This window comes from Lingula anatina, chromosome 3, assembly GCF_051362555.1.
Source record: "Lingula anatina isolate TDL-2025a chromosome 3, LinAna3.0, whole genome shotgun sequence".
Taxonomy (NCBI): domain Eukaryota; kingdom Metazoa; phylum Brachiopoda; class Lingulata; order Lingulida; family Lingulidae; genus Lingula; species Lingula anatina.
Genome location: NC_141769.1, coordinates 10,878,572 through 10,902,937, shown reverse-complemented (window position 1 = coordinate 10,902,937; position 24,366 = coordinate 10,878,572). Strand labels below are relative to the sequence as shown.

General features: G+C 36.9%; 3 protein-coding genes across 11 annotated transcripts in view; all 3 read left to right on the top strand.

The window, feature by feature from the left end:
- LOC106160263 (uncharacterized) overlaps window positions 1-1,578 on the top strand; it is a 32,629-nt gene extending 31,051 nt beyond the window's left edge. For all 3 annotated transcript variants that reach the window (XM_087009970.1, XM_087009969.1, XM_013536808.2), the window contains one exon: window positions 100-1,578. In XM_087009970.1, the coding sequence (XP_086866096.1) occupies window positions 100-437 (338 nt within the window). In that variant the 3' untranslated portion in view covers window positions 438-1,578. The remainder of the gene's footprint in view (window positions 1-99) is intronic.
- A 421-nt stretch (window positions 1,579-1,999) lies between these two features.
- On the top strand, window positions 2,000-6,484 carry LOC106157703 (carbohydrate sulfotransferase 10). 6 transcript variants are annotated; one of them, XM_087009974.1, is made up of 4 exons: window positions 2,000-2,153; window positions 3,303-3,477; window positions 4,272-4,357; window positions 5,113-6,483. In XM_087009974.1, the coding sequence occupies exons 2-4, from the start codon at window positions 3,402-3,404 to the stop codon at window positions 5,911-5,913; spliced, it is 963 nt and encodes a 320-aa protein (XP_086866100.1). In that variant the 5' UTR covers window positions 2,000-2,153; window positions 3,303-3,401; the 3' UTR covers window positions 5,914-6,483. The 6 variants fall into 6 exon arrangements, with proteins under 6 accessions (XP_086866100.1, XP_013388883.2, XP_013388884.2 ...); XM_013533429.2 differs by having other exon boundaries at window positions 2,020-2,223; window positions 5,113-6,484; XM_013533430.3 differs by having other exon boundaries at window positions 2,020-2,261; window positions 5,113-6,484.
- A 383-nt stretch (window positions 6,485-6,867) lies between these two features.
- Window positions 6,868-22,649, top strand: LOC106157702 (phosphoribosylformylglycinamidine synthase-like). 2 transcript variants are annotated; one of them, XM_013533425.2, is made up of 26 exons: window positions 6,868-6,978; window positions 7,354-7,501; window positions 7,823-7,958; window positions 8,387-8,624; window positions 8,941-9,019; window positions 9,959-10,067; window positions 10,533-10,673; window positions 11,155-11,282; window positions 14,030-14,158; window positions 14,479-14,739; window positions 14,995-15,225; window positions 15,423-15,646; window positions 15,977-16,108; window positions 16,358-16,489; window positions 16,637-16,741; window positions 16,863-16,988; window positions 17,105-17,285; window positions 17,565-17,648; window positions 17,927-18,082; window positions 18,524-18,643; window positions 18,728-18,879; window positions 19,241-19,469; window positions 19,795-20,001; window positions 20,307-20,456; window positions 20,717-20,869; window positions 21,207-22,649. In XM_013533425.2, exons 2-26 carry the CDS (start codon window positions 7,354-7,356, stop codon window positions 21,512-21,514), a joined length of 4,059 nt encoding a protein of 1,352 aa, XP_013388879.2. In that variant the 5' UTR covers window positions 6,868-6,978; the 3' UTR covers window positions 21,515-22,649. The 2 variants fall into 2 exon arrangements, with proteins under 2 accessions (XP_013388879.2, XP_086866089.1); XM_087009963.1 differs by lacking the exon at window positions 6,868-6,978 and adding an exon at window positions 7,203-7,241.
- Window positions 22,650-24,366: the final 1,717 nt, after the last annotated feature.

Here is a 24,366-nt window from a genome sequence, read left to right as displayed (position 1 = left end):
CTAGGAAAAATAAATGAATGATGAAATATCAAGTTCATTTTAGTAATTTTAATCCTGAGTTACATTAATGAAATTATATCTTTATCATCCAATTTTCAGGTGTGTTATCCCACTCCAACCTCACATCTACTCCAGCAGTGACCGCTTTGTCACAGTTGACATCAGCAGTAAGGGGAGGAGGCCAGCCACAGACCATAACAGCACAACAACTGATGCAACTAACACCACAACAGCAACAACAGTTACAACAGCAGCAACAACAACAGCAGCAGCAGTTGCAATTCTTACAGAAACACCAACCCCAACTGCAACAGTTTCAGTTACAGCAGCTAAAACAGCAGCCTGGTAATCAGGGGCATCCATCGCAGCGAACACTCATGTCATCCATGCCCAGTTCGAAGGGAAAGAAAAGGACAACACCAACCCCTCCAAAGTGACGGTCTTAAAGTTTCCGTTTTACTGACACCAAGTCACTCATTTCCGTCTTTTTCATGTTTAAAGAAATTCTCATATCCATGACTTCCAGAATGACACTTTTATAGTACATTTTGATAGTCACAAAGAATTGGAATTGGGCAGCTCCCATGCCTGCACACACAATTAAACACACACACACAGATATATAAATTAAAATGTATTTAGGGAGATGGTATCTTCATAAAATACCAATGGGCAGATATATTACTTTTATTAGAATAAAAGTGAAAAACAAAAGATTGTCCAATCCAGTTTTATACGAATGAAACACACTGGTTTTAATAGAGTCTTTAGTATTTGTGTAGAAAACTTTGGAACTCTTAGAGCTTTCATCTCTGTAACTTTGTGTTTGTAATAGGACCAAAATAATATTTAGGTGGTCAGTTTCATGCACAAACGTATTTTCTTGACTGTTTGTCACTTAAGTAGCGAATGACAAACAATGAGTATTGATGGTGCCAGTTCATGGTCAACACCCTGTGATTCAAAGTTCATTTGATACTAAATCTCTTTGATCAGCTTATTTCTTGAAAAAGGTCGAAAGGTGTTGATGATTAAGGTTGTTATTTTCACCAAACTTGGGGACCTTGGCTGATGAGCAAAACAATCGTGACAAAAGATTATGTTTGTGGTATGCAACACCATGGGAACAACTATCAGTTCTATTGCCCAGAAAGGGTGTTACAATTAGCTGTCTTCTTTATAGACTTCAGGCAAAAACACTTAATTGTTGAAATTATTCTGAACACTGTTCTATTCTTATTTTGATAATATCGTGATCTTGAGTGAACGTCTTTATTTTAAAAGGATGAACTGCTTGGCATCATCCGTGATTTTATTTCTTGGGTTGAACCCATAATTGCACGTCTTACCTGTAATTATAGAGGTAGAAATAGCTGCAGTTTTATATATTAGCCTGTCTTTTCATTTTTATATTGCTAAATACATTTGGTCATAGTTGTAAAAAACGATTTTGTATATTACATTTAATACCCATTGGTGGTGAATGTAGATGGAGAGAGAAAAACTGGCTGATAACCTTGTTATCGCTTCAAATTGAGAATAAAGTATGTTGCAAATTTAACTTCATTGGGAATGGAACGCACTGGTGATTTGTTTACTTTCGTCATTGATTAATGGAGCATCTTTATCAGTAGTCCAGTCTCTTTCGGAATGACAATTTATGTTACATTTTGATTGTCAGACTCGGAATTGCGTAGCTCCCATGCCTTCACGCGCACACGTGTATATATCGAGTAATTAAATCGAGGCGATATGATTTGCTCTTGTATGTCGCATACAGTTGACGACGAGTACTGGTAGCTGTAACTGACTTATTCCACGGCTGGCGCTTCCAACAAATAGGATGAACGCGCCGAAGTGTATGAAAATACAGGCGTGCTTGTAAGCGAAATACAAGTGCAATTATCTTATTGTTCGAAGTGTCTGTCGTACGTGGGATAATTGATTAAATCGGTTACAACTGCTCTGCGTCCTCTGTATGCGACAGGCAAGAGCAAATTCTTTCGCGGCTGCGCCTCGTTATACACATAAGCCTCTCTTACAACCCGTCGTGCGTGCTTAGAGATCGTGCGTCCTCGGAGTTCTTGTCAGACGTAGCGTTGTCGCAGGATGAAAATTACATCGCAGCGGACGAAGTAATAAGTACTTTAGAAGTAGGTGTGTCGTGCTCTAAACGTGGGACCCGCAAGTGGTCTGTACGCCCTTTTTTGGAAGTAGAAAGAAGTAAGGAGCACGTACGATCTGTACTTGTGTCGCACACAGTGAGTGAGATAATCATACGTGTATTGCAAGTGAAGCGTACGTTTTCAGAAATCGTACTTACGAAGTAAGAGAAACGTAAGAGAAACGTAATAAGCACGGAAGTGGAACGCACGGATAATATAATAAATAATAATATATAATAAATAATATAAAGGGAGCACCGAGTATCTTCATCATTCACTGTTTTGGCTTCCAAAATGGCACTTCCAAGAAGGATGCGCCATCGACTTCTACAGCTACTAATGCTAGAGGAGACCGAAGATCACGACGCAATGCTTGCAGTGGTTGTTTGAGATCGCCTGCACTTTTATCGTGCTGGGCACGTGCGTCGTCTTAGTGTGACGCACTTCACAAGTATGGTAGTAGTACTCGCCACGCACTTTGGAAGTAAGATAAACGCACGGAGGAAGTGCACTCACCCCCCCTTTTTGTTAAAACGTACATTGAAAGCAAGTTGAACGTACGAGTCTCTTGCGTGGTAAGTACGTCTTCGTGGTAAAATACCCCGGAATTTCTGCATGCTTTTCCTGCGTTACACGCACGCCTAGCGCACTTACTCAGTACTTTAGTCTTGCGTGCTACGAGCGTGCTCCAGGCAGACAGGTCGTAGCGAAAACTGGCCGGTCAGTTTTCGGGCTGCGTGCTTTGCGTCGTGTTTGCGTCCACAAAAAAAAAAAGTACGTTCCACATGCGTGTATCTTACTACTTGGCCAATTTTTTGCACGCAAACCGCTCGTAGAAGCACGCACGACCGGTTGTAAGAGTAGCTATAATTACGCTCCTGTGTGTCGAATACAGAGGACGACTCGTGATGTAACTAGTCCTTATATGCATAAATATTCACTGGCCAGTAGCAGAGCCTCATGGCAAATTCGTCATCATGCCTAAACCTCAAATGAAAAATGTAATTTTTTTAAAATTATCTTTCACACATGTCTTCCAGTGATTGCTTTTAATGCAGGCCATTAATAGTTAAAAGAGTCTTGCTTTAAATATTACTTGAAATATGCAGGTATAATTGCTTTATTGCATGTTTACAGAGCCATCTGTGCAAGTTGTAGAAGAGAGTGTTTCTATTCAACGTGGCAGTTTCCAGGACTACCTTTTCTGTCCTGGCAAGGAACACATTTACGCAACTGATGAAAGCTGCCAGAATACTTGTTGGATTGACGATATGTGGTGCCATCTTGTACTGGTGGACGATCATATTCACAGGTAATTATGACGGGCGGATGTGACATAAAGCATTTCCATTTACTTTTGTTGTTCCAGAGATAATTGTTCCGTGAATTCAGTAACTGATTTCATGAACGCAACACCGGGCAATTCAGATTTTATTTCAGAAGTGTAGGCTTCTTATTCCCATAAAATAATACCTACATGTACCTACATATATGAAGTATAACGATGTTAGGCACATTTAAGCAGCTCTCTTCGCTATAGGCCTATTGAGGTGTTTTATTTTTGAATGGTGCCCTCTTGTTAGGTAAAGCCTGGTAGAGTCTGATTAATTTTCTAACAGCTGTATCCACTTGAAAGTTTGTACATTTCAATCATCACCATTTAGTCTCCCGTAGGACAAGTCTAGAAATTTGATTTTTTTTTTTTTTTTTTTTTGTCAGTTTTTCTTGTTTTGGCAGTTTGCGCAATCCCGGTAAAATTTTGTTGCTCAACGTTACACGTTGTCAGTGGCTATTACATGTTTCTTTAATTAAGGAGAACAGATCTGGTTTGCAAATTCTATATGTTGACGAACTATAGTAACTTGACCTGGCGACAAGCACAATGCTTCTTTTGGGCCTTATGTAATAGGCCCCTATTGCATCAAAATTGACAAAATATCCTGTGTCGTCATCATTATTCTCTGCTTTATATATGTACATTTGACACCTTTGCTGCCTTATTAATTTAAAGAATATCCATGTTTGAAAATTAAAAGCTACGATGGTAATTGATAAATGCTACTATTACGACTGATCTGTATACACGTGCGGGTACTTTTATTTCAGCAAAACATGGAAATTCACTAAACCATACCAGTAGTCCATATATTCCACATGCAGAGCGTGATACCATAGGTCAACGGATATGGGAGGTATTTCTATAATATTTAAAGGGATAACAACTCTATTAATATGAGATTCAAAGTTCGACAATAAATACATTTTAAACATCAGAAATAAAATAAATTCCATTTTACCACCAAAAACGGCGCTTATCTCGATTATTCTGAAATCTGTGCTTGCCCTTTGACCACGTGGATCTTCATATATGGCTACCCGCCGTAGTAATCTTTCAAAGGACTATTACAAAACACACACACACACACACACACACACACACACACACACAAGAAAAAAAACAATCGACTAACATTCAATTTCGGAACGGATTCATAAACCATTGGTACTTATGGGAACATCGACATTAACCCCAAGAAAATCTGTTTTATGGCACTTTGGCACTAAAATGATGAGCTGTTACCCCTTTAATTGATATGGTATATTGTTTGTACGGAGATGTCTGTCACTGAGAGTCTAATTAATTGGCAATTCTTTATTGTCGATAGAAATATAACTCAATAAACATGAACTCTTAGTAAAGTGGTAATATTACATTGACCTGACCAGCGGGTTTTAAAAATAAAAAAATATTTACACTGCCTACATATGTGTACATACGTAGTTATTCCGGCTGTCTTTAAATGTTTTAACTGTGCCTTTTTTCAATTTTTAATGTCATCTTCCATTTGATGTGTTTTGAAATTCAAATAATCTATACATGTTGGCATAGGTCTCTCGTGCTGACAAAGAAATGGCTGAAATGGCACTCTCTTTGATCTTTTTTCAGAACTTTAACTGGCAAAATGTTTCGGGAGAATGGGTGTCCATCATAAACAAAAGGAACCACATGATGCAAGACAGATGCGGCAGTCTCAAAAAGGCACCCTCAGGTCGTCTTGAACGTAGAAGATGGATTCTTGTAGATGATCGTAACAAGTTTATTTTATGTCCACTGTTCAAAGCAGCCAGTCGCAACTGGCGACTTGTGTATCAGGTTATCTCTGGACATCTTAATATATCTGGTGAACAAGATATTTTCAATCGTCGACCAGATGGTTTCGCGTATACCCGACTGGATTCTTACGATGATATTAACATCAAGAAGAGATTAGCGACGTATCTCAAAGTTCTGGTCGTGCGTCACCCAATGGAAAGGATTATATCAGCGTACAAGGATCAAGTGCTGGGTCTGCTAGGTCCACAAATAAAACTGTATCTGAACAAACATTACCCAAAACAAATTGAACATAAAATCGGGTTCGCAGATTTTCTTCGGTTTATAGTGGATAAGAAAGCAACAAATAGCCACTGGGCATTGGTCCAAGACTTCTGTTTGCCATGCCATGTAATGTACGATGTTATCGTCCATCATGAAGACCTTGACACTGACGCCATGAATGTAATACGATTGCTTGGTGTTGAAGACATCGTACCACAATTTCCGTTTTCACATTTTACAACGAGTAATAACCCCAATCAGTCTCTTATATATACATATTACAACAGTATTGACAGAAAACTGGTGGAAAAAGTATGGAAAATTTACAAAGAAGATGCGAGCTTCTTTGGTTACACACTGGAACTGTAATGTGCAACTCGAAAGTGGGTTTCGTGCTGTGTTGTATAATATTAGGCCTACACCTTTGTCACTGATTAAATTTTAACTTTTTAAAGTGAGAGAATATTTCTTTATTTCTGTCTTGAAAATTTTGTTGGGGGTCTTTACCCCGACCACTAATTACAAAAGTAATTAAGATAAATGATTAAGATTTAGAAAAATATGATCACGCATTAATATTTTACAGATTTGAGTTATAAACTCCTATTCCACAACTTCAGGTGAAGTACTGTAAGTGCAGCGGACTTAGTGTAAAGTTACACTCTGACTGCAGTAGTAGTCGCTAGTAGTCTGTTACAAATTTTTCAAATTTTCTTCATCAGTTTATTATAGTTTGTGAAGTTTTCAGAGCCACACTCGATATACTTCTGAATAGTCTAGAAAGGTATTTGTCATATCGCTCAGTCTAACGCTGTATCAGTTTAACTTATATGCCTGCCTGGTAATTTTGAAGCAATTAAGCTCTAACTTTTTTTTTTAATTTAATTATTATTATTTTTTATTAGGCCCTATTATTATTATTATTATTAGGCCTATTATTTATTTTTTTTAGTTTCCTCATTTTCCGATTTCTTTAACTGATCCTCTTTTTGATATTTATCTCAATGGTATAAATTTGAAAATTGCAAAGAATTGCGTTATGTTGTGAAATGGAAAATTTAAATGATCTATTTATTCGCAATGAGAGCATAAATAATAAATAAAAATACATAAAAAAATTATAAAAGATGACACAAAAAACGTAAACATTTATTATTATTATTATTATAATACCAGAGTTTGATATATTCCCAACCATTTCACGCTTGTCTATAATATAGGGCCTAGGCCAGAATGATGGGCAGTCATCCCTCCCCTCCACACACACACACACACGATACCCCCCCCCCCCCCCCCCGGCCCTTGTTACTTGTTATCAATGCACATGCGTACTAAACCGGAACACGTGCGTTCGGACTGATTTGTTTTCATAGCGTGATATATGTACTGCGCAAATCAAAACATATACTTGAAAGCTGCGATTTTTTCAACAAGGTAAGGTGCCATTTAAGCACTAAGAACCTTAACCGACTATCTTTTTAAAGTTTGTTTATAATTTTGTAGCCGACATAGGACCCGGCGACTAAGGTCACCGAGTGCGTCTGTTTAGTAAATTAAAGAGGGTCGCATTGGGTACTTACGTTACCCGTGAAAGCCACTTTATTTTGTCTCAGTTTTCGGCCTTACATGCTACGCAAGATATTTTCACAAAATAGAAGACAAGGGAACCTGAAATGATTGCTTTGTCATTTCCACAGGTTTTAACTGTTTATTGCTGGAACATAACGCATAACGTAATGTTATTTCTATCAGGCCTTAAAGAAACAGCAATGTTTTAGTGGACAGGTATAAAACAAAACATTATTTCAGATGCCAGTCCTGCGATTTTATCGTACTCCCTGCCAGAGCGGCGATGATGTCAGTGCAACCAAGAAAGTGTCCTCTCTACTGCCAGCGGTCTCAGTGGACTCTGTGAAGACTGAGTTTTGTCTGTACGTGGAAGTTGTAGATGAAAAGGGTAGGGAATATATACACTGTATAATAAATAACCTTTCTGATTTATTTATTTATTTTTTTATATTAAGAGGTTTGTTATTTATTTTATTGATACAGATTGAAACTTTTGTATTTAAGTTTTTAAAATATTTATAAAATTTATTTTATGTGGAATATTTTTTTCCAAAAATTACAGCCTATCTGATTATCTAAGAGGTTTACTATATCAAATAAATTATTAGGTTTATCAATTATTAACTGATTGAAAATTCTTTCTATTTGAGTTTCAGCTGTTGACTCAGAATAGTTTATAATGTTTAAAATATTTTCTAATTATTTTCAGTTTTGACTAAGGCAGACAGAGCAAAGTTAGAATGGATACTGTCTACCCCATTTGAGCAAGATAAGCTGGCCTCCTTGAGCTATCTGCCAGATATCCATGACACAGAGGGAGAATTTCTTATTGAGATAGGACCTAGGTAGGGCTGGTATATAGCACTAGTACGTGTTACGTAAGTTTGTTATTTGTGTCTTGATTTATTTTGGTACTGATGCATTTATTTTTACAATGACCATCACCCAACAATAGAATGTGCAAATAATATATGCTATGAACAATATGAAGATAATGATTAAATTGATGATATAAACCATCGTATTTTCAAGACAGAGGATGGGAAATATTCATTGAAATAAGGTCTTGATTTCTATGTATACCTCTGTAGCATATATGGCATTTAATATTTAAATATATCGGGTATACTCTCAAAGACCATGCAAGAAAATGGCATTTATTGTGGTTGGCAAAGCTGGAGCAGTTAAAAGTATTGTTCATTTGTGTTCAACATCATTTTGTTTCAAACATATTTCCAGATAATTACACAGAGGAAATTTATTAATATTCCAGGCTGAATTTTTCCACAGCTTTCTCTACCAATGCTGTATCAATGTGCCACTCGGTGGGACTTGCAGACATCACACGTATAGAATACTCAACAATATATTACATCAAAATTGACACATCTAAAGCTGGTGGTGACACCCCCTTAAAAACAGCAGATGTGGAAAGTACCCTCGTGGAAGGACTTCATGATCCCATGACACAGTGTCGGTATTTATCACCAATCAGCTGTTTCGATTTACAGGTAATATATAATTAATTGTTTTTTCCTAGAATTTGTTTTGATTGCTTTCCTTACTTTTTTGCCTATGTCTCTTCAATTTTTTTTTTCTGCATGGTGATCTAGAGTGAATGTTTGTGTCTAAGTAGTATAGTCGTGACTTATTAATCGCACATAATTAAATTAGGACAAAGAACACATTTTCCTGCAGAACAATATCATTGAAACTATGTTTGCGCATTAAACGTTTAGTGATGCTGAACTGCAATAAATTCTTTGATCATCATTTCTTATGATTTTAAGATTGATTTATGACATAAATATTACATTAAATGCACAGGTTAAGCCAGAGACAGTATATGAAGTGGATGTCATTGGAGAAGGCCAAGCAGCATTAGAAAAAGTTAATTCAGATTTAGGTAGGGCACTGTGTGAGACAAATTCTTATTCAAGGCACACGCTGCATGGTGCAATTTTATATAGCAAAACTGAAAGTAACTAGATGGGGTCTGTGGGTAGCCATTGCATATCTCTGCACTTTGCCAGGCTGTGAAGAGTAGCTTACTCCCAGGGACCCCATTCCCTAGATAGCCATGCCATTGCCTGTGATTTGATTATAGAAATTGAAAATAAAATTAATGTCATGTCAGCAATAAAGGAAAGCTGTCTTTACACATGGATATTTAAAAGTATCAACTTAAAATTATTTAAAAAGTAGATTCCCCCCCCCCCCCCCTCGATGCAGCCCTACAGCCAGGTGTATTAAAATTATGGACATGCACATTCTTAATGAAAGGTCTACCAATCCCCAAAGTTACACTTTATTGCAATAATGGTCTAGAATGGACAGATGGGTTGGATAACATTTTCCTTGATTTTTGTCAGAAAAGTGCATAGTTAATAAAATGGAAATATTAGAAATTCTCCCTTATCACTATGGTATACCCTAACCATAACCATTGACTGAGGAAATTTTGTTCTATAAACCAGCTCTTAAATTTTCCACTGTCACAATTTATTTCACCTGACTCCAACTCCATTATGAGAGAGACTCGTAAAGAAGAATCTTAGTTCTTGAAACTGTAGTGTATGGATAAAAAATCTGTGAACAGTTTGGGATATGGTATAATTGGTGATTAACAAAAAAAAAAGCAAAAGTTTCTAGGAAATTTTAATTTTTTAGCTGTATGAAGTACTGCATTGCATGCCTATTTAAAATTTTTGATTTAATGCATATAGTCTATTGATATTTGGCAAGAGACTATGGTCATGTTTCCAGCCAAGTTGAGTCAATCTAACTCTGTAGGACCAATATGATATAGTAGATATTGACTCTATTGTTAGTAGTGTTTCTGCAGGTCTTGCCTTTGATGCCTGGGACCTGGACTATTATACTAAATTGTTCAAAGAAGAAGTAAAACGTAACCCCACCAATGTAGAATGCTTTGACTTGGCTCAATCAAACAGGTAAACTAGATTAGACTAGAAGCATAGAGATGTTAACATATAAGCCTTAGAATTGTATTACTTTATAATTGGATTTTTTAAACCATTGAATGTAAAATAAGTCATAATCTTCCACTCTGACACAAGTACAACATTTTCTTGTGCTTTGTAAACTATTTCTGGTTCATTATCTCACACAAATGTTGGCCTTATTTTGTTGCAGAGGTACTGACAAACCTTTTCATTGTTATTTCTATGGTTTTGGTAAATGTAAATAAACCATATATATCGGACATGAGCTTTTTCTGCGGAAACGCGGAACGTTTTTTAATTAAATTCTGATGGTTCCTGAGATTCGTCTACCGGTAGATCTGCAAAAAATCTGTTCAGAGGCTTTTTTTTTAAACCTAGGCTCATGTCTGATATATTTGTTCAGCTGATTGTAAGACAGAGTGTCCAGTAATTACATGTTAATCTGTGTTGCAGTGAGCACTGCCGTCACTGGTTCTTCAAGGGCAGAATTGTGGTTGATGGCCAGGAATGTCCTGACTCTCTGTTCTCCATGATTATGAAGACACAAGATCAGTCCAACCCTAACAATGTCATCAAGTTTAATGACAACAGCAGGTCAGTAATGCATTTATTATTATTATTATTTTTTTTTTTTTTATTTTGCAGACTCATATTGTTTGATTTCATTTTTTAAATGCACCTGTCACAACCAATAATAATATTGTACTTAACTTGTTTACTTGTTTTTTGGTTTTTTTATTTTTTTTTTGCATCATTTCATATTATATGTTACTGTATACAAAATAAATGAATAGATAAAATAATGCTTGAGTAATGCTAACTTAATTTAGTTATTTTTTGTCAAAGTGATTACTTAAGATGCGCATGTTTATCTATGAACAAACATGCTATGATATATGCTGGATAACGGTATTTTTTAATGTATTTTTATACAAATTGAAAATTAATTTATATTTATATATACATCAGGAACATTTTGTCAGTTCCTGTACTTAAAACTGTTGAAGACATATGTGCACTTACTATTTACTGTTTGTACTCTCATAACAGTTCACCTTTTCTTTGCTGTTAACAGTGCCATCAAGGGGTTCCCAGTGCACCTTGTGTACCCTGAAGAAACCAGTGTACCCAGCAGATTTGTAGCCAAAGATGATATAACCAGACACATCTTACTCACTGCAGAGACACACAACTTCCCCACAGGTAAACTTACAGGCAGAAAGACAGACATGAATGAGACATGAATGTGGCTAAATAGAAGTGTGGGTAGTTTTTTTGTAGATGATAGATGAATTCCCCAAATATGCACCTTTTTGGCCAAAAGATTGATTTAAGACATATCATCTAAAAAAAACTTCGAATCTATTGGTGAAGAAGAGAGAGAGAGAGAGAGAGAGAGAAAAGGACAGCAAATACTATCACTGCCATATTCAAATATTTCTCTCCAACTTTTAAAATGCCACCACAGTTGAACTTTTTATGTACAGACACAGATGTGTCTGTACACTGTACATATAGCCGTCATCTGCGTCTGTCGTCGCCGTCGTCGCCATCGCCATCGTCGCCGTGCACTTTTACCGATAACACGATAAGTGGAAAACCATTTTACCTTTTGACTTGAAACTTGCAGAACTGATGAATATTCATAATACGCAGGTCAAGTTCGAAAATCAGCATGATCGGGTCACTTTTAGGGAATTTATGCTGTTTTTTCACTTTTTTCAGCATATATGCAGCACCGATAACACGATAAGTGGAAAACCATTTTACCTTTTGACTTGAAACTTACAGAACTGATGAATATTCATAATACGCAGATCAAGTTCGAAAATCAGCATGATTGGGCCATTTTTAGGGAATTTATGCTGTTTTTTCACTTTTTTCAGCATATATGCAGCACCGATAACACGATAAGTGGAAAACCATTTTACCTTTTGGCTTGAAACTTACAGAACTGATGAATATTCATAATACGCAGGTCAATTCAAGGTGCAACTTAGAACCTCCATGGGCTTGAAGACCCATACTAGTCACATTTTCTGAAAATCCATGACACATATATTTTATTATTAAAAATTGATGGTCATTATGCTGTTAAGCATTATGTAATGTTGCATCAAAATAGAAGAAAACACAATTTTTGGTGCTGCTGCCATGATGACCATTATGGGAAAACCGTGTTACTTATGATTGTCAAACTTTCAAAAAAGAAACACATGACTAAAATGCAGCCCGAGTTGGAAAAGCAGTCTAATTGGCTTCTTTTTCTGGAAGTTATACATTTTAGTGAAATATTCATTATCTTTTTGGCATTTTCATTGTGGGACTCGGAGCTCCCATGGACATGAAGCTACATGTCCATGCTATTTATAGTCAATAATCAAAAATTGGTGATAATTATTACATAATTTATTATGTAATGTTACATCAAAATTGACAATAATCTTTTTGCACTGCTACTGCAAACATTATGAAAAGAAAACTGTGTTTATTATTATATTTAACTTATTAGTATGATTTTTAGGATTGGCATGTAGTTAAATTAGAAAGCCAGGTAAATTGGGTTATCATTTATTATTGAATTTTATTCAATTTTGTGTGAAATTTTCATTTTTCTCATTCTGGCACTTTCTAAGCATAAACTTGAACTCTGATGGGCCTGAAGCCTTATGCTTTTACTTTCGTCGGTGTTACCTGTTGTGCAAAATTAAAATTTAATGTTGACTGTGCAGTTAAAGATAATGTATTATTGCATCAGAATTGGTAGTCTCCTATTTTGTGCATTATTGTTTTGTGCTTTTCTTAAGTTGTGACTTATGGGCCTGAAAGACCTTTGAGAGGGTTAGTCTGTAAATTTCCCTTGGGTATCACTTAGCTAATTTCAGTGTTTTAAAGTAATTTGCCTAATTGATAGGCCATTAAATGAGGTTACATAAAGCACACTTGTTGATATTTCCCTGTAAACTCCCAAAGGTAAAGCTCTCTGCTAGATTAATAATAAGGAAGCAGTGATAATTATGCAGGTAAATTTTGTTTAATATTGCAAATAAGTTTTTGATATATATATATATATATATATATATATATATATATATATATATATATATATATATCAAACTCAAAGATTAAAAGTTTGAATAGCAGCTTCATTGGAATTATATTTACCTCTGCCAAGGAGGTTATATTTTCACCCCTGTTTGTCTGTCATCAACATAACTCAAAAAGTTATGGACCGATTTTGCTGAAATTTTCAGGAACTGTCAGAAGTGGGCCAAAGAGGACAATAATCAATAATAATCAACAATTGCTGCCTTGTTAATTTTTTTCTCAAACACTGGCATTTGTGACTTATAACTTCCATCCACCTGAGGCTCTGCTCATTTTCTGTATTTCCACATAAGCAGTTGTATTGTTTTTTATGTCTTTAAACATTATGTTATATTATTTTATGCACTGTCATCATTTTTCAAATATTGAGACTTTCATCATGTGACTTTGGTCTTTCATGGTTCTGAAACTGTAATCTTATTGAAGGGGGATTGAGACCATCTTCTGGGTCTTCCGGAAGACAGTCAGGTTATTAAGTTTATATTGACTGGTATCTATTTTTTTTTCTGTTGGAAGACCATCAAAATGGAGGATGGATCAACATAGATACTTTGGAATACTGTCAGAAAATATCTCTGGATCTGCTCCTGTTATTGACCATGTTACCTGTTGTGCATGATTAAAAATCACTGTTGACAGACTGTGCTATTATAAGCATTATTTATTATTGCATCAAAAATTGACAAATTGACCTATTTTGCATCTTTTTTTTCCTGTTTTTTGTCTGTACATTTGACAGCTTTGCTGCCTTGTTAAAACGTGTAATCAAAGGACAAAATCTGCTTGCAATTTATAATTATTAAGATATGAACCATATACATATATCTTCTTATTTGCATCAGGTGTGGCTCCTTTTCCTGGTGCTACAACAGGCACAGGAGGCAGAATCCGGGACGTGCACAGCACTGGAACAGGTGCTCATGTAGTGGCTGGCACAGCTGGTTACTGCTTTGGGAACCTCAGAATACCAGGTGAGTGAAAGATGATATAGATATGAAAAAAATATTGTATGGTATACAGTCCTGAAAATATCAGATATATTCAGGTCTACACCTTTGATAATTTATAAGGATTAAGCAGTAAACATACAAAAAAAATTATCATAAATTTCGGTGGATAAAAAAGTAAAAAAATTCTAAATTTAGTTTTGCCTTTGTGAATTTTTATCAGTCTACTACATATAGTTATGTAAACAGATGATAATTGCACACTGTAAAATAGCAAAAGCTACAGTTTTGAAACATGTAATGTTACAATTATTTTAATTTTTTTATATGTATCATTTGCCCAGGTTATTCCCAGCCCTGGGAGGATGACTCCTTCACCTATCCAAATAACTTTGCCAAGCCATTACATATTGCCATAGAGGCTAGCAATGGGGCCTCAGACTATGGGAACAAGTTTGGCGAGCCGCTGCTGGCTGGGTTTGCCAGGTCCTGTGGACTGATGTTGCCAGGTGGTGAGAGACGGGAGTGGATTAAACCTGTCATGTTCAGTGGAGGATTGGGTAGTCTGGATCACATACATGTCAGCAAGGAGGAGGCAAAACCTGGTACATGAACCCCAGTGATAAATTTATTGAATCATATAAATGATTTGAAATAAGATGTTTGCGAACACCCTGATAAACTGTATAAAGTTTAGTTTCATTCATAATTTTAAGCAAATCATAAAGTAAATACATCTCTTCATGTCATTCTGTTTTTATTACTTTAAAATGTCAAGATTTATAAATTATAACCATTAAATGTTGAATTTGATATTGTTTCCATTTTTCAAGAGTAAAAAAAAATTAATTGATTTCTAGGCATGGAGGTTGTTAAGGTTGGAGGGCCTGTGTATCGTATTGGTGTTGGAGGTGGGGCAGCCTCATCCATACAAGTCCAGGGTGACAACACATCCGAGTTGGACTTTGGTGCTGTGCAAAGAGGGGATGCAGAGATGGAACAGAAAGTCAATAGGGTCATACGGGCATGTATAGAACGAAGCACGGAGAATCCCATAAGAAGTATACATGACCAGGGAGCAGGGGGAAATGGTAAGTGTTAGGAGTATGTAAAAGTAAGTGTATCCACAATGTTTTCTCTAGAAAGAGGAAATTTTTTAGACTTTTATTGCTGCATTGCTAAAATTTTACTGTAAAGTTAAAAAAAAATTAACCACCTTCAAACTCTACAGTATGATAGAAAGTTCTTAACAAATGTCATTTAAATTATTTTTTCTTTAATTTGTAAGGTAATGTGTTGAAAGAAATAGTAGACCCAGCTGGAGCCATTATCAGAGCAGATGACTTCAAACTGGGTGATCCCACTATTAGCATCATGGAGCTGTGGGGAGCCGAATACCAGGAATCCAACGCCCTTCTGATACGAGAAACGGACAAGGAGCTGCTGGCCAGAATTGGACGCAGGGAGAAGTGTGACGTGTCCTTTGTGGGCACTGTGACTGGAGATGGGGTGGTAAGGAGGACTGGACATTCTGCTTTCATTCTGACATCCTACAAATAAACTTTCATACTAAAGATACATGTCAGAGTACATAGTGTCCACAGTGTACATAGTGTACATAGTGGCCTTTTGTGGTATACCAAAAAGTTATTTGTTTTATCTCCAAGAATTAAAGAGTGGCAGTTTTTTTTTTTCAGATTGGTGGTATATTTTAGAATTTGATTTTTTTTTCACTTTTCAGGCACAATTTCTTTATTCTGTAGGTGTTATCTATTTTGGCATTATAAACAAATTTTACCGATTAAATATATTCTTAATATACTTTACCGTCAAATGTTTTAGATCAAGCTTGAAAATTTTTCCCATTCCACCAAGTCTGATGAGCCAGACATTAAAAGGAGCTGTCCTGACCACCACAGTCTGTACCCAGTAGACTTGGAACTCAAACATGTGCTGGGGTCTATGCCAAGGAAGGTAATCATGGCACCATTGATAACAGACATATGAAGGCTGGTTTTTGAATTAATAAGATTAAAATATGGCTTACCTGAAATTACATCACATATTGATAAGCATCATTGAGCATGTGGTTTAACTTATAGTGCATCTGTTCCCTAAACATAAATTGTGTTGATGAAAATGTGAAACATTATTAAATACTGCATTTGAATCACTGATAAAAGTTGGGAAGCACCAAATGATATATTATTGGAAATGTTGTAGGTATTTAAGCTGACCAGGATTCCCTCCATCCTTGAGTCCCTGGAGCTGCCTGATAACTTACAAGTAATGGAAGCCTTGCACAGGGTGCTTAGACTTCCTGCTGTGGCCAGCAAGAGATACCTAACTAACAAAGTGGGTAACAAATGACACAGTTGGCACTTTCTATAAATATAGTTAAAATGATGTGAAAAAAAATTGCAAATTGCTCACAGAAATTCCTTGTTTGAATTGAGGGGTACCACAGCTCGCTAACCACTCTTGTTCTTGTCTTGGTTTTAGGTTGATCGTTCAGTGACAGGTCTGGTTGCCCAACAACAGTGTGTTGGTCCACTTCATACTCCACTGGCAGATGTGGCCGTCACAGCACTGTCTCATTTTGACAAGGTATCATCATTGTCACTTATAGTTTATGTTAAGTACATGAAGATCCACCTAAATTGTTATACAGTTTTTTCTTTGTTTTTGAAGGATATTGTACTAAATACACCATATTTTAACTTTTAAGGTTGGTGGAGCCACTGCTATTGGAGAACAGCCAATCAAAGGACTGGTGGACCCCAAATGTGGAGCTAGGATGTCAGTTGGAGAGGCACTGACAAACTTAGTATTTGCTCTAGTCACAGATCTGAAGGTAAAACATACTTTTACATGTATCTTTTCAGTTTGGATTCTAAGAAAGTGTGCACTTAATAAAACTGACAAAAGATTTAAGAAATATGTATTTGATTGACCCTTCTCACTCATCAGGATGTGAAATGCAGTGGAAACTGGATGTGGGCTGCAAAGTTACCTGGGGAAGGAGTCCGACTGTTTGATGCGTGCCAAGCTATGTGTGATGTCATGCAGCAACTGGGTGTGGCTGTGGATGGAGGAAAAGACTCACTCAGTATGGCTGCAAGGGTGCAGGAAGATACTGTTAAAGCACCAGGTAGGCTATTTAGAAAGTCAAGTGGTATAATTAAAGTCCGAGTGACATTCAATCTTGTATGGAGTGCTTATATGCAGTTTGATGCAATTTTGCTACATGTGGCTGATATTCTTATACATCTCTTGCTAGCTAAACTCATTAGAATTATGAAAAACTGAATCCTGCTAAATTGTTTATTATAGTTTTTAATTATATATGAATAGTATAAAATATGCATCTCATGCTGAGAAAATGGCCTTTGACAGTCAGTATGGTAGACATTTTTTCTCTGTTGGTCAGGTTCCCTGGTGGTGTCAACCTATGTGGGCTGTCCAGACATCTCGGCCACTGTCACTCCAGATCTGAAGTGCCCAGGAGGAAAAGGTAGCACACTAAATAGAAAGATTGATGGAATGTCTACTTTGAATGACTTGACAGCTTTGAAGTGTTTTTGGAGACACTTTAGAAGAGCCTGGGAAAACATGTTTTTAATACTCAAACATATAAAATATTTGAAAGCTAAGGCTTTGTTTGTATTCATGCTATTTCTTACCATTCTACATTGATATGTTAATTTGGACATTGATGATAAGGTGTCATTTGGTTTTTCTTTTGCATATTTGTTAAAGACAGTTGCATTTGCTATGTTCTGTATATTTTAGGTGTTATCCTATATGTTGAGATGGGTAGTGGACACCACAGATTGGGAGGCAGTGCCCTAGCCCAGTGTTATAAACAGATAGGAGACAGGTCACCAGACTTGGACAAACCAGAGCAGTTCTCACAAGCCTTTAACATAACACAGCAGCTTATCAGAGGTAGGATGGAACTAAGTGCAGCCTTGGTATCTTACTGAAGATTTAGTTTGCAGTTTTTTAATTTCTGTTTAAAGAAATATTTTTATCTGTACGTATGTCTGTCAACTGAGCCTTGTCTGCAATGCCAGAGCTGTGCATGTTTTTGTTACCATTATATTAATGATCCCATTTGCATGTCAAGTTCAACAAGCATGGGCTGATAATTTGTTTCTTTTTTAATTTTTTTAAAATGATTTTTTTGTCTCTTTGTGTTTTTTAAAAATAATTTTGGCCTTGTGAACACTGTGCCATCCAAATGGTTATTTGGTATAAGCTGAAACTTGCTTGAGCTGTTTATCTAAAATGCTGCTCAAGTTAATAAATAAAAATGAGTAATTTTGCTTTGACAGACATAACACTTGTATGTATTGTCGACTGGCCCATGTTACACTCTGCTTCCAGGCCACCTGCTGACCGCTGGTCATGATGTCAGCGATGGAGGACTGGTCACCTGTCTGCTGGAGATGGCTTTTGCTGGAAACTGTGGGCTGGATGTGGATATACCCTCTGGTGAAGACACAGGTAAGCTGCAGATGTACATATTTATTTCATGGTGTTCATTATATATAGTTATCAGATGTTCATGATGATTCTTCTTCATTTTAGACACTTTCATAGATGTCTTGTTTGCTGAAGAACTGGGACTTGTTTTGGAAGTCTCTGAGAAAAATGTAACAGAAGTTGTGGCAGCTTACAGAGAGAAGAACATTCCTTGTCATAAACTTGGTCATTCCTTGGGAGAGAGCACACAACCTAAGGTGAGTAGAGTAGAGGATGGATCTGAACTCTTAAGTAGATGATTAAATATTTTTCTCTCACTGTTCATTACAAGAATAGTGCAAGCTGATTTGGGTATTAGTGTCTTTAATGAATATATACCAGGAACATAATTTTCTTATATTGTTATATTACGTAAGTTACCATTTCATGATTTATTTATTCTTTTTTTCTAAGAAAATTTGTTGGTTGAAATTTTATTAGAAAATAGTTTAAGATATGAATACTTATGTTACAGTAGTATGTGTATGTTTTATTGGAAATAACTGAACATTTTGCTCTTCTATTAGAGTAGGTTATAAGTTCATCTGATTGATTCTTATTTTTTTGTATTTCCCTCAGATAATGGTAAAATACAACAACAGGTTAGTTCTTGAGAACAAGATGGCTGACTTGCGTGACATCTGGGAGGAGACAAGTTTCCACCTGGAGCGTTTACAAACTAACCCACAGTGTGTGGAGCAGGAAGCCTTGGGACTTAAGACCAGAACAGCACCACCTTATCATCTGACCTTTGACCCCTCTGAGATGCCAGCAGACATTTTGAACAATGGTGTTGTTGATGGAATGGGTAAGCTGGTAAATTTAGAAAGTATAGTCACAAATAAGAGGTTTTTTAAATTATTATTTTTAGTTATGATAAAGCATCATTAAACTAAAGAATTTGTCTTTGATATATTTTTTTGTTGTTGTTGCTGATGTTGAAACATATCTTTTCATATGACTTCAAATACCAATATACCACTAATAGATTTGAATATTTAAAAGTAAATGTCTTAACTGTTTTAAACATGCACATACATAATTGAAATAATTGAATCCAGTTTATAGGACTTAAAATGTTTTGCCAGATAAAACCATTTCATTGGTAGATAATTATAACTTTCTCTATATAGAGCCCAAGAAACCTAAGGTAGCTGTGATACGAGAAGAGGGTAGTAATGGGGACCGTGAGATGGTGGCAGCCCTGTATCTGGCAGGATTTGAAGTATGGGATGTAAATATGCAGGATCTCTGCACTGGGGCCATCTCTCTGGAACAATTTCGTGGAGTGGTTTTCGTTGGAGGTTTCAGTTACGCAGATGTGCTGGGGTCTTCTAAAGGTAGATGTCCTAAAATGTTGTGTGCCAGAATATATTTTGTCTACATGTGGTTGTAAAGATCTCTTTCACAAATTGATGGATTATTTGCTTTTAAAAAGTTATGTGTGACCTATTTGTAAAAGAGATAGTGCCCATAAGAGAAAATGTGAAATCTGTTGATGAGAAATAGATAAATTGATTAATTAAAATGATAATGCATTAGTGGAACTCCACCGTGTTTAGTTTAAATTGCACATTCAATTCATTTATTGAGATAAAATAGTTTAGGTAAATGATGTAAATCTTTAAAAATTTTTGATTTTTAGGTTGGGCAGCGACATGTTTGTTCAACTCCAAGGTGCGCTCCCAGTTGGATGCGTTCAGGACCAGACCTGACACATTTAGTCTGGGAGTGTGTAATGGCTGCCAGCTGATGGCACTTCTGGGCTGGGTGGCCCCTCTTGACGACTATACAGGTATGGGTAACAGTATGTATGTTTGAAACTTTTTTAGCTTAAAGGTATGGGCATGGAATTTTCATGTGTGAATGAAAATAATATGTAAAAGGGGTATGAAATTTAATGCCTAGACTTAGTTATATGGGTGAATGGAAATAATATGTAAAAGGGGTATGAAATTTAATGCCTAGGCTTAGTTACATGGTCTCTTATGTAGATGTAATTATCTGTTATCATTTCATATACATGTTTATTAAAATAGCTAGCTCACATTTCAGAAGAAACTCACAACCAAGGTTTGTTCCTGGATCACAATGAGTCTGGTAGATATGAGTCTCGCTTCCCTACTGTGAAGATCCTGCCCAGCCCAGCCATCATGTTACAGGGCATGGAGGGCTCAGTCATTGGAATATGGATAGCTCATGGGGAAGGTGAATAACTCTATATTTTTTAAATGATAATTTCAAAAAACCATGTAAGCTTTGTGGTAAAGTGACAGTAACACTAAAATTAAAAGTTGCTTGGAATCTGCTGTAAGGCTTTTAAACCAATCTTTCAAATTGAGCCCAAGAAAATGAAATGGATCTGGCATGTACTTTAGTGCTCAATCATATTACCAAAGTGATGAAATTGAGTGGATTTTTTACTTTCAAAAATGTATTTTTGGACAACTTCAAAAATAAGTGCAAAATTTGTACAAGGACTATAGTATATGTGCAGTATAATTCCGTGCAGAAAACTTCTCAAATTCCCTCTCTTTTATTTCAGGCCGTTTTGTCTTCAAAAACAATTCTATCCATGACTCCCACAAATCCAAACATTTATTACCAATGGCTTTTGTGGATGACTTGGGCAACCCCACCATGAAGTATCCACTCAATCCTAATGGCTCACCAGATGGCACTTGTGCTGTCTGCTCTGAAGATGGCCGCCATCTTGCCATGATGCCTCACCCCGAGAGATGTGTGTTGCCCTGGCAATGGCCTTGGATGCCGCAGGAATGGAAGGGAACGACAGCAACATCACCATGGTTGAGAATGTTCCAGAATGCTCATAATTGGTGTTTACAGAATTAGCTAGGTCTCATTTTGGGGAAATAGTACTTAACTATGGGTGCTTTCCTAGAGATTTAGATCGATCTAAAGATTAAGTTTTAGATCGACCTAACTCCCTGGGGGTTCACGCTAAATTGCAGTCAGCCGAGCAGGCACCATAGTTAATTACCCCCTTACAGCTTTTAGTAGACGGGACAGACACTTAAGCCGGCCAAGCTGACAGTAATCTAGTGAGACTCTCCACAGGGATAGATCGATCTAAAAATCTATGGAAATGGGGTGTATGACCCCATTCCCACATTCCCCGTGGGGAGTCTCACTAGATTACTGTCAGCTTAGCCGGCTTAAATGTCTGTCCCGTCTACTAAAAGCTGTAAGGGGGTAATTAACTGTCGTGTGCGCTCGGCTGACAGCAATTTAGCGTGAACCCCCAGGGAGTTAGGTCGATCCGGATGGATCGATCTAAATCTCTGGGAATGCAGTCTATGTGTTGAGGACAATTTCAGTATGATGCTTTTGTGACAAAGACATTTGAGTTTAAAAGTTCTAAGTATAGTTAACAAACCATTGAAATTATGTTTTATATGCCATACAGGATAGCTTGTCCAGTGCAAAGCTTGGTCAGTAGTTTTGTCAGAAGAATATGTCTTTGAATGTTGTTTTACGTGCCATGTACTTGTATTTTCACTGGTTGGATACCAAAGAAAAAAAACTGAATCTCAAGCCAGAAAGGCTTTGTTGGATGAAAAGATCTGAATGGTATTTTTTATTGTTATACACAGTTATATCCGTTTTTATGATATTTTTATGATATTCAAGAAGTGGTCATTTTGATGAAATGCACATGTCAAACGTGGGCATAATTTTGTTTTTTGTATTGTATACTTTTCTAAACACTTAGATTAGAATTGAGTTTAAATCTGTCTTTGAAGTCCGACCAATTTTACAATTTTTCAAAGATTTTTGAAAGTGCGTGACAAACATTCCCTCGCATTGTCTTTATTTTATTTGTAAACATGATAATATGAGAAGAACATTTTTCACATTAAAAACTGCCATCATAATTGTTATGGGTCACATTTATAAGAAATTCTCGGCTTTGAGAATTATGTGTTCACAGTAAGTAAACTTACAATAAACCGCATAGATGTTTTAAGTGTAGTTGAGTAAGTTTTTTGAAAGATATATTTGTAGCTTTCTTTGTCCAGATTTATTCGCGCGATGAACTGATAAATATCAAGATCTGCATCTCATTTGTTTCTAAGATTCGAACTCGTCCTCCTACCTTTGAAAGCTTTACTCTTCTATTGAGAGGAAAACCAGTGAAATAACAGTGGAACGCGTAACGCGACGAAATGCCAGATTCTTGATAGATTCTAGCCCAATGCTTTGGTATGTTTTTCATTCGCAACGTTCCCAAAGCTGTTCAGTCTCTCAATAAATCCACATACTCCTTTAGTCGCGTCGGCAGGGGCAGCGAGTAAATTCCTTGCGGCAGCTGGAAGTTGGTATGCAAACTCTGTCTTATGTAGAAGCGGCAGATATGTTGGAGCTCGGCCGGCCCATGCGTCCGCGAGCGCAGGAACGCGTCACTGTAGACGGGGTGGAGGTAGAACCCGCCCAGGTACGACGCCGTGTGATGACGCGAATTCCTCGCCTCTATCACTCTCACCGACAGCCTTAGCAGAGCACGAGCGAAATACTCGATGCAACGTATCAGACGGGCTTCTCTTACTTTCTGTCGCTTAGAAATTTCTTCTCTAATGGCGGGGTCCATAAACTCAGCGTGCGTCTTCCAAAACACGTTAGCGTTAAGTTTTGTCACTAACGTGTGAAGTGGGTAACAGTAAGAGGCCGCGCCCGTCAAAAACTGGAGGTCCACATTATCGTTGCCCCAGAAGTGACGGGGATACGTAGGCTTCATGGGGTTGGCGCCGTAGCGAAGTAGCATCAGAACAGCCTCAGGACTCTCTGAGCAGCATGCGAGCATTAGAGGCGTTTTCCCGCGCGATCCTGGCATGTTAATGTCAACCAATCGAAGGTTTTCGTCAAGCCACTCAGCAAACAGGGTGTGGCTCCATCGGACGTAGGGGTCATGCCGTATCACGAAGGCGCTAGTATCCCAGTCGGGCCGGGGAATGGAGATCTTGACTCTGTTGGCCTGTCGTAGAAAATACTCCAAGATGTTTAACCGTTCTGTGGTAATGCAGTTCTCCGCGTTCAGTGTACCTTTAGAAGTTTGAGAATACAGCGTACAAGATCGCACGTCATCTAAGCTCATCAGCGGATCCAAGAAGACAAAGAGTTTCTCAAATGATTTCTCGAATTTGTGTATGGTCATAAAAAGCCTATATAAGAGGTCCGATGATTGGATGTCAAATTTTTCACATAGATGGGCCGACATGTATATTGCATTCCTAGCATTGTTGTCGTGTGGATGTAGAGAAGTACTCTTGTCGTAGTAATCCAGACCGTCTTCTACCAGTCGCTCTACCACGCGCTTATAGTTACCTTGAAAATAAATTTAAGGTGTTGAACACTTGTATTAGGCCTATCAAGGAAACTTTGTAGAGTCGTCTTCAATCTTATTCTAAAATTACGCGCTGTTATTGATGTTTGCTTTTTAATACTAAAAAGTGCCTTGGCCTATTCAAGGGCACCGGTGTTTTCTATTGAGGATTTTGCAACACTGCATCAATTTCTAACAGTTTTCAAATTATTAATTAGTACGGGTAGAACAAATAAGACTCTTCAAAGAGTTTCTTTATTTAGGCGTTTTTCATTGACTTCTGTACAACAGTAGGTACCTTGCGCTCGTACATATTCGTACAAAAATCGCGTCATCTTCTTGGTCTTCTCGGGAAAAGTGAATC